The 13,701-nt window shown below is 36.4% G+C and overlaps 2 protein-coding genes across 6 annotated transcripts; one reads left to right on the top strand and one right to left on the bottom strand.

The window, feature by feature from the left end:
• The first annotated feature begins 501 nt into the window (after positions 1-501).
• Positions 502-2,536, top strand: LOC110635087 (uncharacterized). Of its 5 annotated transcripts, none has more exons than XM_021784286.2 (4): positions 502-996; positions 1,101-1,190; positions 1,411-1,541; positions 2,221-2,536. In XM_021784286.2, exons 2-4 carry the CDS (start codon positions 1,182-1,184, stop codon positions 2,375-2,377), a joined length of 297 nt encoding a protein of 98 aa, XP_021639978.2. In that variant the 5' UTR covers positions 502-996; positions 1,101-1,181; the 3' UTR covers positions 2,378-2,536. The 5 variants fall into 5 exon arrangements, 1 of the variants encoding a protein (XP_021639978.2); XR_009146118.1 differs by having other exon boundaries at positions 509-996; positions 1,415-1,541; positions 1,781-2,536; XR_002491112.2 differs by adding an exon at positions 1,781-1,880 and having other exon boundaries at positions 529-1,190.
• A 49-nt stretch (positions 2,537-2,585) lies between these two features.
• Positions 2,586-3,897, bottom strand: LOC110635088 (stem-specific protein TSJT1-like). Its single transcript, XM_021784288.2, has 3 exons — positions 3,573-3,897; positions 3,226-3,466; positions 2,586-3,051 (listed from the first exon to the last, which is right to left on the bottom strand). Exons 1-3 carry the CDS (start codon positions 3,785-3,787, stop codon positions 2,737-2,739), a joined length of 771 nt encoding a protein of 256 aa, XP_021639980.2. The 5' UTR covers positions 3,788-3,897; the 3' UTR covers positions 2,586-2,736.
• Between the last annotated feature and the right edge of the window lie 9,804 nt (positions 3,898-13,701).

The following is a 13,701-nucleotide window of genomic DNA, read 5'->3' as shown; positions in this document are numbered from 1 at the left end:
AATTTTATTTACGTTGACAATAAATAAATAAGTTTGTTAATAACTTAATTTTTAAATTAATTAAGATATATTAATAAAATGATAAATAAAGTAAAAAAAAATACATATTATTTTTAAAATATTATTATTAAAATTCTTACACTTTAAAGATAATAAAAATATTTTTAAAAAAATTTTTAAATTTTATAAATAATTATATATATATATATATATATATAATTTTTATAAAATAATTCACTATTTTTTAATATAATCAAAAAATTAATTAAAAAATAATTAATTTTAAAGATATATAAATTTTATAATGCTCGAATAATATATGAAACTTTTCTATCATGCAAATTATTTTATAATTAAAATTAAATAATTATTTTAAAAAATATTTATTTACAAAATAATATTATTTGAAAATAAATAAGCAATATGCATTAAAAATTTTAAAAATAAAATAAAATTTTAAATATCTTTTATACGTGGAAAATATGAATTTTTAAATTTTTTTAAATTGAAAAATTGTTTGTTATTATTGACAAGTGAACATCGGAACTTTTTAACAGGGAAACTGGAAAAAGAAAGTGTCTTCCACAGATAAACAGCCAACTTCTCCTCAGCCTCACCCAAGCTCCTGCATCTACTGTCACCGTCCCTCTCCTTTCCTCTCCCCCGAATTTCTTTTCCAAATTCACTAATCAGTCATTTAAGTATCAAAAGATTCATTGTGAGTGAGAGAGAGGAATAATCATGAGCATAACGCGGGGCACGCAAACGCCCTCACTCGCCTTTCGGGTGATGAGGTTATGCAGGCCTTCATTTCACGTGGACGCTCCGGTCCGTTTAGACCCCTCCGATCTTATCATCGGTGAGGACATCTTCAACGATCCAATTGCCGCTTCACGGCTTCCTCCTCTCATCTACGCCCATGCCACCAAGCTCACCGATTCATCCGCTCTACCACATTCCTCCTCCAACACCCTTCCGATTCATTTGGCCTCACTGGTCTCCTCGTCCTACCTCAAGTCCTTGGATATTGCATCATATCATGTTCTCTCCCTTATTATTATTATTTTTTTTGTTTAATTTGAATGATTTTTCTTTTTCAGGGCTATATATTTGGGGGGGACCTTTTGCAGCCAGCAATATAAGCATCAATAACAGTTCTAATTTTTGAAGTTAGGGATGTTATGTTTAAGGTGAGTATGTCTTCCTGTTGATTGCTTTCATCTGCTTTGGTGATGCATTTGCTTTGCCTTCCCATCATTACTTGAAAGTGGTAATGGATGTCAATTTTTCTTTGAAAAGTTCTTGTTTTTCTCCTTATTCGAGCAATGTCACAACTGAAGGAATGTTATTTTGTGCATTAGAATGTGATTGATGTACCTGGGATCTAACAAAGTTTGTATTTAAATGTAGGCAGAAATTCAAACAGAAAGGCAGAGGATCCTTCCATTGGACACATCAAAAACCCCTGTTGAGTCTATACGAGCTGGAGAGCGTTATCATTTCATTGTGGAACATGATGTGGAGGAACTTGGAGCCCATACGTAAGTTCAATCTAGTTAGTAGTGAATGTATTTGTGTTCAGTTGTCATTAAGGTTTTGGATTAAGACATTTTCTAAAAATTGGTTATTAGATGGTAGAAAATTATTACAATCATAGTAATTCATACAATGTTTCTCATGCTGGAGCTGGTCTAACATGCGACCTTCATCATTGTTTAGGCTTGTTGAGGGTGGAGATAAAATATGATTTCTTAGTGCAGTGCTGCTTTTATTTTTGCAGAACTTGATTGCTACGATACATGGAGGACAGAAAATAACAGGTTTTACAGTGTTTGACAAATCAGGGAAGAAAACCCATGATCTCATTGCCTGATTTAGAGGTTAGTTCTCTACAATAGTCTGCAGTGGTTTGGAAATCACTAGCATTTTTTATTGCCATATGGTGATGCTCTTTAATTTTGTTTTTTCTGGCTTTCCACATTTGGAATTTATGAAGCTTCAACTCAGCTGATTGCTTGGGAAGTTGTCTCTTGAATCTTTCTAAATTAAGGAACAGTAGCATGCAAATTAATGGGTTTCTAAATTCCGAACTAGTAAATGGTGACCTTGTATGACTAGAGAATCCATTTCAAATTTAGGTGGAGAGAGTCCAGCCTTGGTGCATAATATAATCTTTGCATTTTCAGCGTTCCTGTTCTCATGTAACTTCAAATGATGCAGATTTTTGTGGACTTGGATTGATTTTTTGGTTAGTACTGAACAGTTTGGCCCTCGGAGGACTTCTCCGTCCATCCACAGAAAGGTGTTGATGTGCGGAAGTGTCATCTTGGTTAGTTGGACTTCTGCCCTGGTCCTTTTTAATTGGTGGAAATACTGAATATTTTTTTTTTTCCCTCAGACTCTTGTAACTCTTATTAGATTTCTAATTCAAGCGAATTGAAATGGATATAGGCTGATTTTGATAGATATAATTCTGTACTTGTACGCCAACTTTTCATTTTATTCAAGGAGTAGGAATTCTATCGTGATATCGATATCTCAACAAGGCATTCATTGCATTGGTTGTATATCTAAAAAGGAACGTGTAAGGGAGGGAGAAGATTCTCTTGTTTATTGAATGAAACACTAAGAAAAAGACGAATTATCAAAGCCTAAGAAGGAAAATATAACAAGGCGCTTGAAAAGGAGAGAATACACAGAATAATAGTTGGATTTTTATTGTACACTGGGATGATCTTAGGCTTTCGGACCACTTAAAGCCCAATTGGCTTCACTGCCAACACGAGTCATGTTACTTATCCTGGATTCTTTATCAACCTTGAAGTTGGCTCCACACATTGCCCCCTCACTATCAATTCTGGGCATAGCCTTCATTTTGCTCGTTGGATGTTCAAAGCTCATCAACCCTTGTTCGCTGTGAAACATGCACCCTGATGGAAAAGGTGCAAATGACTTTGCACAACTTCCTTTAATAACTTCCAAGTTGTCGGATATCACCACCGATGCATCACCTCCAATCCCCCAGAATAGCCCCACACCTTCATTTGCTCCCTGCACTCACAAGAGATATAATGCATTAAGCATTTCTATTGTACAAAAGAAGAGTACAAGAGTAACTGGTCATCTATGAGTTACAACTTGAATCAATTACTAATCACTTGGATTCTCTATCGAATGATAAGAATAAAGAGTAGGAGACAGCTCTAATCACTTTAGAGGTCTTACCAGGGCGGCAAAGACATGTCTTGCCTTGGAATCATAAACCACGAATCCGAAAGTGCCCTCGAGATCCTTGAGGACCTGGTGGGCTGGGTATGGGCCACGGTCACGTAGGGTCCTGTAAGCTTCAATTACAAACATGGCTTCGTTGGTGCCTTTTGACAGCCCATACTGTCTAATGAGGCTGCATAGATTGTTTAAACTCCCCAAGAAAATGCAGTATATGTCATTCAATCCACTGAACAACCTGCAGTATATAAGCATATAAAAGATTATGTTCTTTAATTTCTTTTAAGATATTTACCAATTTCAAAGGAGAAACCTGTTCTTCAATAGGAAAGAGAGATGGATACCTCTGGTGAATGGAGTAAGTATTTTGTGGAGGAATATAAGCAAGTGAAGCAACATCCCCAAAGCTAATCGATAAAACATCAGAGGGAGCATTAGAAGATTCAAAATCCTTGAAAATCTCCTGAGGAAGCTTTGGCTTTCTTGATGAAGCCAATGAAGCTGGGCTATTCAGCTCTTGAGGTGGATTCACCAACCCTTTCTTGAATATCGCCAACATTATTTCTTCTTCAATCAAGATGTTAAAAAGATCAAATAAAATGGAATAAAACACAGAGACCCCAACTGAACAAATACAGATACTGATGCTATGGATATCAAAATGGTGCTCCTTGCCTGCTATATTTATAGTGTTAGAAAGAGAGAGAAAGAGTGCGTGTTGCTTAGCATGGCGGCATTATCCAAACTCGATATTCGAGTCGTGGAATACCTTTTCTTTATTTTTTTTTTAATTTTTTAATTGGGAATAGGGGTTATTATAGTTAGGTGAGGTGTACTTTTTTGGACACGGTAAATCCGACTGTGCACCATGAGACATGTGTACTATGAAATTTAGTAAAAATTACGTGTGATTTTAGGTTAAAAATTGTATAATACGAGGAATCGGTCTGACGGTCTTATCCACAAGCTAGTGTTCAAGTGGGTGAGTTGTTTGTGACTGCGATCTGAGTCAGCACTCCGCAGATACTCGTGGACCGCTCGGTGACTTCTTCGATGGTCAAGGGAATGTGTGCAATTGCCACGTCCTCATCATTCCCTATATGGATAAGAGAGATAAGCAGCCAAATAAAAAATAACAAGTTATCAAATAAATCCTTTCGCCTAAAAAATAACATCAAATTTTGATGTTAATCTTCTAAATATCTGTTTGGTGTAGATTTGTGAGCAAAAACTGGTTTTTGAAAAAAAGCACTATATTTTAGATGAAAATGGAACAAATTATTTTATAAATCAATGAGGAAAATTGGGATAATTTTATAATTTTACATTTAAAAAAAAATTAGACTTTTGCTTTATTATTCTTCTATAGATTTTCTTAAATATGAAATTAGAAAATTAACTTCAAAATTTACTTTTTTTTCTTAAATAAATTTTAAAAAACAGTGATTTTTAGTTTAATAATTCTGAAATGGTGTTTAAAATCGTAAAATTTTAAATTTGATCAAATAATTTAGAATAAAATAAGCAAATTAAGTCTTTGCTTCAATCCATGGAGTTGTTTTGCCTTTCTCATGTCATTGCAATATGATACAATTGTTTTATAATCTTCTAATTACAAATGAAATAAACTGAATAAAAAAAATATTGATTTAAATATTATATATAGTGTAAAATAAATTTCAAATTGTATACTCAATGCTTAGGGCTACACAAATCAAATCATTGGTGGAGGCCCAAATGAAAGTGAAGGCCCACTATTTAATGGCCGTAACCCATTTGGATTTTACTGGGGAATGGGCCATGGGTTCACTAATATTAAGTTAAGAATATTCTTTCTATTCCCCTCTCCATTTTTAGGCAAGATGATATGCTGGTGTGGCATTACAATAGACAGGGCAGTTATACAGTGAAGTCTGGCTATTTTTAGCTAGGAGTCTGCAGTGCCGAAACCAACATTCTCATGTTAATCCAGGTCCTAGCTCTAGTGCGAACATGGAAGCCTTTTGGAGAAGAGTTTGGCGCATTCCTTTATCATCTAAACTTTCCATTTTCTTGTGGGCAACTTTAAATGATCGACTACCTTCGTGTGTTGTCGTGCATCAAAGGCTGTCGCATGTTGATCCAACTTGTCATTTTTGTGGGGACATTGAAACTATTCCTCATTTGTTTTTCCAGTGCCCAAGAGCGGCTGCCGTGTGGTTTAACTCTCCAGTTGGCTGCAAATCAGTGTTAGGTTATCATCCAAATATCAAAGATTGTTGGATTAATCTAATTTCTCCATTAAAGACCCACCCCGAAGGTACATCCCTTACTCAACTGGCTATTTTTTTGATGTGGCAGATTTAGTAAAGTATAAATAGTATGGTTTTCCAGAAATTTTCAACAAGAGAATCATAAGATTATATCTACAGCCATTAATCATTATGATTATTTTATAAAATTAATTCAAAATTCCAATCTTAAATTAAATGATTATTTTTTTTAAAGATAATTTTATATTCATTATTATTATTATTATTATTATTATTATTATTATTATTATTATTATTATTATTATTATTATTATTATTATTATTATTATTATTATTATTATTGCTTTACTTAAAATATGGTTTTAAGAGAATTTAAATAGGATGGGCATAATTGAAAGGTATTTTGGACTTGATTGAAAATCATGAAAAGTTCAGGGATTAAAAGATAATTAAAAGTCAAAAAACAAAAAACCAAATCATATCGTGCAGCACCCAACCCCACTATCTCTCCCGTCCATTCTCTCTTCCCTTCTTCTTCTTTTTTTTTTTTTGGGCAACCAACCAGCCACCACTATCGGCGAGGCTTCCGGCAGCTCTTCCATGCCTAGACGACCACGGCAAGACACCAAACAGTGGTGAACTACAGCAATGCTGGTGAAAAAGAGAAGAGAGAGAGAGAGAGCAATCGCATAAGAAGGGACCCAACTTTCTAACGTCTTTCTAGCCATTTCCAACAATTCCAAGTGTTATGAACTCTTGGGATGACAAGCTTTCAAATGGGACCTGTGGTGCTTCATTTGGTGGCCCGAGGTAGGTGATCTAGAGAGTCAAAGAGGAGAGAGAAAATGAGTGGTAGTGAGCTTTTCGACCATTTTCCCTGCAATTTAAGACCATCATTGAACTCAGAGCGATGAAACATTTCAGATGGGACCGACCTTGCTCCGATCGAACATTGTTTGGAAAACATGATCATTGGACAGTCCAGATCGCTCGTTGCGATCGAATCAGCAATAGATCACCGGCACTCGAGACAGAGTTTCCAGGCTAGCTCGGGCCTTCGGCGGGCTGTCTTGGAAAGGGGTCATGCTTACAATCAATGTTAAGGTTTTCAGATGTTCCTGACATGTTCCAAGCAGCAAAACTTGCAAAGGTGGTTTCTAACTCATGACTTTGCAAAATTAAGTAAAATGACCTAAATTAATACAAAGACGATGTGGAGGACTTTTAGAAATTTTTTTATAATTTTTGAAGTGCTATAATTAATAATTTGAACTGTAGATGAGTTAGGGACCAAAGCTAGAATTTGGAAGATTAGACCTATTTTAGGCTTCTTGTAGGCTCCGGATGGGCATTATAATTGTTGTTGTGGGCCTCAAGCCCTGTGTGTTATTATAGTTGTTGTGTTTTTTTGCTAGGGAGTTAAGTCCAGTTATAGGAGAGACTCTACCGAAATTTTGACAAGATCTAAGGAATTATTATTGCTTCTTTAATTAAATTAATTGGTTAATTTTGTTAGTAAATTGATAGAGATCAGTGTGTTCGTATAGGTAATTGGTGCTGGCTAACCTTCTTCTCTTCAGTAGAACCAGCCACAATACTAGTCTGTGAGTTTGATATTGATTTTATTTGTAATTTCAATATTATTAAATTATATTTAATGCATGTTCATGCATTCACTTATTTATATGTATATAATTAGTTAAATGCTAGGCACACTTTTTTATTGCATATGTTATTGAATTTGTTTGTGGATGTCGCCTAAAGATAATTTGAAGCTATCTGTGTGTGCGTGCGTGTGTGTTCATGCATTCTCTTATCGATATGTATATAATTAGTTAAATGCTAGGCACGCTTTTTTATTGCATATGTTATTGAATTTGTTTGTGGATGTCGCCTAAAGATAATTTGAAGCTATCTGTGTGTGCGTGCGTGTGTGTTGGCGTGATTATAGTGTGGATATGGATATAGGCAGGACGGGTAGTCACGGTTGGAGCTTGACTCATTGAGACCCGATCCTTATATATAGATGAGTCAGAGTGCGTATGGCTTTGAGTTGATCTCGTTAGTCCCTGCGCATGGATTATTATATATAGATGAGTCAGATTGCGTATGGCTTTGAGTTGATCTCGTTAGTCCCTGCGCATGGATTATTAAGCGAAAGTCCGACTTAAGTTGACCTCATTGGTAGGTATTGGATTAAGAGAATTGTGTAAGGAATCAGCTCCTATACTTGTTTAAAATATGTGAATGTGTTGCATTTCATATATAGGTTGCATTTCAAAAACTAGCTCATAAGGAGAGATTTGCAAACTCATATATATAACACCCAAGACCTCCCTGTAGAACCGATGTGGGACACGTCATTCCCAACCACTTTTGACTGAATGTCCTCGTGAAGCAACCGGGGTCATGATTTATTCACCCCAATCTCTCCCGAAGAAAGAGAGGGAACCTTTGTACATGGCCCATCAACTCATACAGAGTGAGGCTTTGATACCAAATGATACGAATTTGTCTAACTCCACCTCAAAAGTCAGCTCACAATGGGAGGTTTACAAACCTATTTATATAACACCCAAGACCTCCCTGTAGAACTGATGTGGGACGCATCATGCTTTCTTTTCCCGCAAGTTGAAAACAGAACATATTTTGATCTGTTTTTATTGTCTTTTATTTAAATCTAAAACTAAGTATAGATCAATAGTTGTATTTTTAATTGGGTTGTATTAACTTAGTACTGAAGTTGTAAAAATTAATTATGTAAGATTATATAAATGTATTAGATGTTTATTATTATTGATGGAGGAAGCTGCTCTTCCAAATATTGATATACGTGATTTAAGGATTGTGAGGGCGAGCTGAGCTCCCCCATATTATTGATATTATTTGTTTACATATCAAATGAGTTAATACTCACCATTGGATAGTTTAATTTATTGCTAAACTTTGTTCGTTTATTTTCTTAAAATTGGGCTACCTTAATGGGCTATTTAATTTGGATTAGAAATAATTAGGCTTATTAAGGATTTCAGGAGTTTTATGCTGACTCAAGTCCTAATATCGGTCTGACTCACAAATCTGGTCGTGACAAAGACTGCCTCTAGAGTTCAGTCAAATGTGCAATATCAGGATAGCCCTCTCTCCCCTTCATGGATCCCTCCCCCTCAAAATTGGAAAAGAGTTAATTTTGATACTGCAGTTGACAAGCAACATGGGAAGGGCATAGGTGCGGTCATTGCTCAAGACTCTTATGGAAACCCGCTGATCTAGAATTGCAGGATTTATAATTCTATTTCTAATCCCCTAGTGCTTAATTGTTTAGCCTGCAGAGATGCCACTCTTCTAGCTGCCAATAGGGGTTTTAATTCAGTTATGATCGACGGAGATTCCTTGATAGTGATTCAAGCTTTGCATGGTCACGCTATTCCCTTGGATATTCAAGGGTTGATCAAGGATATTAAGCTTCTCTATGTGAATTTTGCTTCAATCTCCTTTGTGCATGTCAAAAGGTCTGGAAACAAAGCAGCATACTCCTTGGCTGCACAAGCCATGAATGATCCTAATTTCCTTTGTAATCTGATGGCTCAATTTGCTTTTGTATTGGACTCTATGCCTGTTTAATGAGCAATGAACTTGTTTCTTTTTTTTTTTTTAAAGATAGTCCCACTCACAAATCACTATTAGATTTAAAATTATAATTAAGTTAATTAAAATTAAAATTAAAATCAATTATAATTGAGTTGATTTAACAATAAAATTTAATTTTTAAATTAATTTAAATAAATAATTAAAAATAAAATAAATTAAAACTTTTCAATAAATTCAGAAGCGGAATTGCCATTTTTTTATATCAAAGCAAGCTTCATTCGATGGCGATCACATCTATTATCTCGCGAGAATTTGAGTCAAATTTGTCTAGTTACCAAAGGGTACGCATTTCTATGCTATTAGGCCACCCTACGCCTCGTACAGGCCGTATTAAGATGTCTACATGCACCGACAACACAAATGGATGAATGATGACGACTCGATTGTCTGGATCCTAATAAAAGTAATTCCCCTCGATCTCCCTGCCATATCCTCTAATCTATTGGAAGTTAAAAACCAACGCGGAATATCCATTGAGTGGATGAGATACTCACACGTGTGCCTCCGCTGACAGTTGCATCAACCCTTGGTGAAACCCCGCAATTTCTCTTGTTTTCTAGCCTGCACATTAATCTGCCACGTAGGAGAGACACAATAGGCCACAGAATTGGACCCAGTAAACGTCACTGCTGACGTGGAATTCTATTCAATTGTGGCCCTTGCTGTTCATGAAAGGTTGTGCACCGTAACCGACAGCCAACAGGGCCGTTTTTCCTTCCAAGTTGGTGAGGTTTTCTTAAAGGGTCCCGAAACCATTGGAACAGAAGATTAGAATGTTTTGTGCTTTCAGGATATGATTCGCACATGTTTCCAAATGGGTCCAACTTAGATCTTGATTATTTTTTTTTAATTATAAAAATTATTAAATATGGTAGTTATTGTTATGCTTAACGAGTCTATAATGGTCATTTAAGCATGGAGTAATTCTTAATTTAAATCATTTTATAAGACACATCACTGATATTAATTAATAAAAGCTATAAATATTCTTATATAAAATTATTGAGGGTTAATTTTTAATTATTATAAATAAAAATATGATTATTAATTTTATTTGATTAAAAATTTTAGATATTGATTTGTAAATGTATATCTTCTATCGATAGAGTTTTAATAGTGTAGCTTGTTTATTCATTGATGCATAATGACTTGAATTTATATGCGTATATTATATGCATTAAATTTCTGAGAATATAGTTCAAATATAAAATATTCAGATAGGTTTCATCCAAAATAAATAAATAATAGTAACTTGGAAAATTTATATTTTTTTGTCAATGCCATCTTCAAGTTTAAAGGTTTAATATCATTATATTAAAAGGTTAAAAATATTTATTATATATAATAATATTTTTGTATATATGTTATTTTATGCAAAACAGACTAAGAGTAAACAAAGAAGTTAATATTTCATTTTATCATTTATTTATTAAAGTTTTAATAATTTTTATATTTAAATTATTAAAAATTTTAATTTTAGTGATTAATTATTAGTGTCTCTAATAAGAATAATCAAATTTAATATTTAAAATTAAATTTACCACGAATTATGAAAATAATTAAATATTAAAACTAAAAAATCTAATTTTTTATATATAAAAATTTACATTTATTTATGTTATGACCCAACCTATGTGCCGGATTGACACTAGGACCTGGGCTAGTCTAAAGCCCCTAAGACTCATAGTAAGCCTAATTATTCTTTAACCTAATCCTAAGGCCCATTTTAAGTCCAATTTCAAAAATTCAATCGGACAGAGTCCGATCATAATATGGACCATACAACGGGGAGTTTTTGACTCGCCCGACCTATAAACCCAATATATAATCATTTGGGGAGCTCAACTCACCCCCCACATACTCATATTATCATAAAATCCAATGGGAGCTCAGCTTCCTCATATAATCTAGTCATGCATGCATTTAATGTTCTTACAAATTTAACATAATATTATATTACAGTCCCAAATTGATTAAAATACTCATAACGTATGCGAAGTCTAAAATTTAACTAAATTATACAAAATATATTAGATATTACTAATTGACCTGCGAAGAAGAGGAGTAGGTTAGTCACAACAAGTAATCATTCTGTAGCCTGGAAAAATAAGATGAACAAGAGTGAGCATTCGACTTAGAGAGTAAAATACTAATTTTAACCACAATTTTTATAGCTATCTAAAGCTAATGCATCCTAAATAGTGGAATGCAACATCATCATAATTTTCATACAAATCACATCATAACAGCAGAAAGACAATTTGGAGCACTCACACACCCAATAATGTTTGTCGACACCATATTTTGGCCGATCCCCATAATTAATAAACTTTAAAACCGATCCCCAGTACTAAATCTCTCTGTGCTAGATAACCACATTTCCGATCTCTCCTCACAAGGAATTGAATCAATGCTAAGTCCTCACATCAGTCAAAGCCTTACCGGTCTATTAAATCACTCACCGATCTCTCAAACCCATTGTCGAATCTCCTGACCAGTCAAGTATATTCCTGATCTCTATTGACAAATGGAATTGAACTGACACTAGATCTTTGTTACCATTTTTGTTGCCGATCTCCCTTTCAAAAGTTTAAGAATAATCAAAGGTTCCGTTCCTGTTTAATGATGATCCCGATCTTAAATGTTCAAACCCAAATTTCTAATTTTAATCAAGTCCCGTTTAGCGTTGGTTCTCTACCGATCTCATGCTCATTGTGTTTTTCGATCTCTCACACTTAGGTTAATAATCACTTTCAGTTATTTCAACATACTCAGACAATCAAGTGTTTAAATAATTTAGAAATTTTCCGATCACAACCATTCATCGAACAAAAAAGGCATTCCATTTCATTTCATATCAAGAATTTGTACAAGTTATTCAGCTGGAGGATCACCCCCAGCCTGATCTACATCTTGTCCATCCCCTCTCTCGCCCTCAGTCTCCTCCTCACTCTCCTCACCTTCATCATCGGGAGCCAGGTTGGCCATCCAGGAGAAGTCCTCCTCAGGGTAACGCTTCTTGAGCTCAGCCAGGAGATCTCTGTGGGCATTTACATAAGCGTCGGCCACTCTAGTCACCATCTCTTCCTCTTTCGCCTTGAGCTCCTTAGCAAGGTGAGCAAGTTGAGCAGCTTCATCGGCCAGGAGCGCTTGCACTTCTTCAAGAGCATGATCCCGCTTAGCCAGAACATGAGCTTGCTCGGCCAGCTTGTCCTCATAATACTTCGATCGCCCCTCAAGTTGAGATATGTAGCCCTGAGCGGATGAAAGTTGAGATCGGAGGGAAGCTGCCTCATGACCCATCTTCTCAACCTCTTTACCCAGGCGATGCGCCTTCTCCCGTATGATGTGCTGGTTCACCAGGCACTCTACGTTCAGGCTCATGGATCGGGTCAGGATATCATCAAGGTTATCTGGAGACAGCCTATCCCGATCTTCTCGGAGACAGATAGAGGAAGCCAAGACCTTAGCAAAACCAGGGTTTTCTCGAACCGTACGATTCTTCTCCAGTGAGTGGACTAAGACTTGGGCACCGCGGGAGATAGTCCTCACGTTAGGTTGAGAAGAACCCTCTTCTGCATTCGGAGCGACTGGAGGAGGTGGAGGCGGCTCTTCCCGGCGAGGAGGGGATCGGACCACTTCAGCGATCACCGGTCCCGAAGGTTGAGACGAGCCTTCTTGTATTTCCCTAGGCTCATGCCTAGGTGTCTGCATTTCCTCAACTCGCTTCATCTCCCGTACCTTCCGGGAGATCTCCCTCTTTCGCTTCCGGCTCTCCTTGGAGGCTTCGCCGCTTGCCATGCCTGCACAAAGAAGAGGTCAGTGAGATCGCTAAGGTCCTGAGATTTGAGATGTAGGAAATACCGATGCCGAGGTCAGAGAGTTGGAGCCTGCGATCTTGGCCGGTGATCAATTCCATAGTCCAATGGTGCAGCTCGGCGGTCACTGCATCCAAGCAAGAGAGTTTCTCTCTGGACGCCTGCTCCTTCAACTCCATCACCATGGCACCCTCTTCCCTATTCAATACGAGACGCTTCGGAATTAAAGGGCCTTGGTGCAGCCAGCTATGAGGGAAACCCTCAAAGCCGTTCGAAATTTTGCTCCTTAGAATGAAGAAGCGGTTCTTCCAGTTTTTCAGGGAGGAGGGCAGATCGATGAAGAGCCCGCAATGTGGCTTCGCCTAGAAAAACCAGTACTCGTTGTCCTTTCGACGAGTTAATCTATGCAGTTCGGTGAATACCTTAGGCGTAGGACGGAATCCCTTAGCTCGGCAGAGACCTCGAAAGGCTACTAAGATCCGCCATGAGTTCGGGTGAACTTGAGCTATGCACACTTGGAAAAATTTTAAGACTTCCTTAAATAAGTCGTCAAGAGAGAACCGCAGCCCGGCTTTCAACTGTTCTTCGTATACCATAATCATGTTGTTCTCTTCGAAGAAATGATCGGCCCGGAGATCACCGTGACACCGGATAAGTTCATATGAATCGGGCTCAATGTTATACTCCTGGCTGAATGACTGCAGATTGGTTTCTTGAAGGACCGATGGCAGCTCGTCCATGGGAAGATTCTCTCT

The sequence above is a fragment of the Hevea brasiliensis genome, chromosome 18 (assembly GCF_030052815.1).
Source record: "Hevea brasiliensis isolate MT/VB/25A 57/8 chromosome 18, ASM3005281v1, whole genome shotgun sequence".
In the NCBI taxonomy this organism is placed as follows: Eukaryota; Viridiplantae; Streptophyta; class Magnoliopsida; order Malpighiales; family Euphorbiaceae; genus Hevea; species Hevea brasiliensis.
This window is presented reverse-complemented; position numbering and strand designations above follow the sequence as displayed.

Bases quoted from the DNA above. Each gene is read 5' to 3' on its own strand.
- LOC110635087 (XM_021784286.2), top strand. The intron at 1,542-2,220 runs GTAAGTTCAATC...CAAATGATGCAG, and splicing joins GAGGAACTTGGAGCCCATAC to ATTTTTGTGGACTTGGATTG.
- LOC110635088 (XM_021784288.2), bottom strand. From the start codon at position 3,787: ATGTTGGCGATATTCAAGAAAGGGTTGGTGAATCCACCTCAAGAGCTG. The intron at 3,467-3,572 runs GTATCCATCTCT...TATATACTGCAG, and splicing joins ACTTACTCCATTCACCAGAG to GTTGTTCAGTGGATTGAATG. The intron at 3,052-3,225 runs GTAAGACCTCTA...TTGTGAGTGCAG, and splicing joins GACATGTCTTTGCCGCCCTG to GGAGCAAATGAAGGTGTGGG.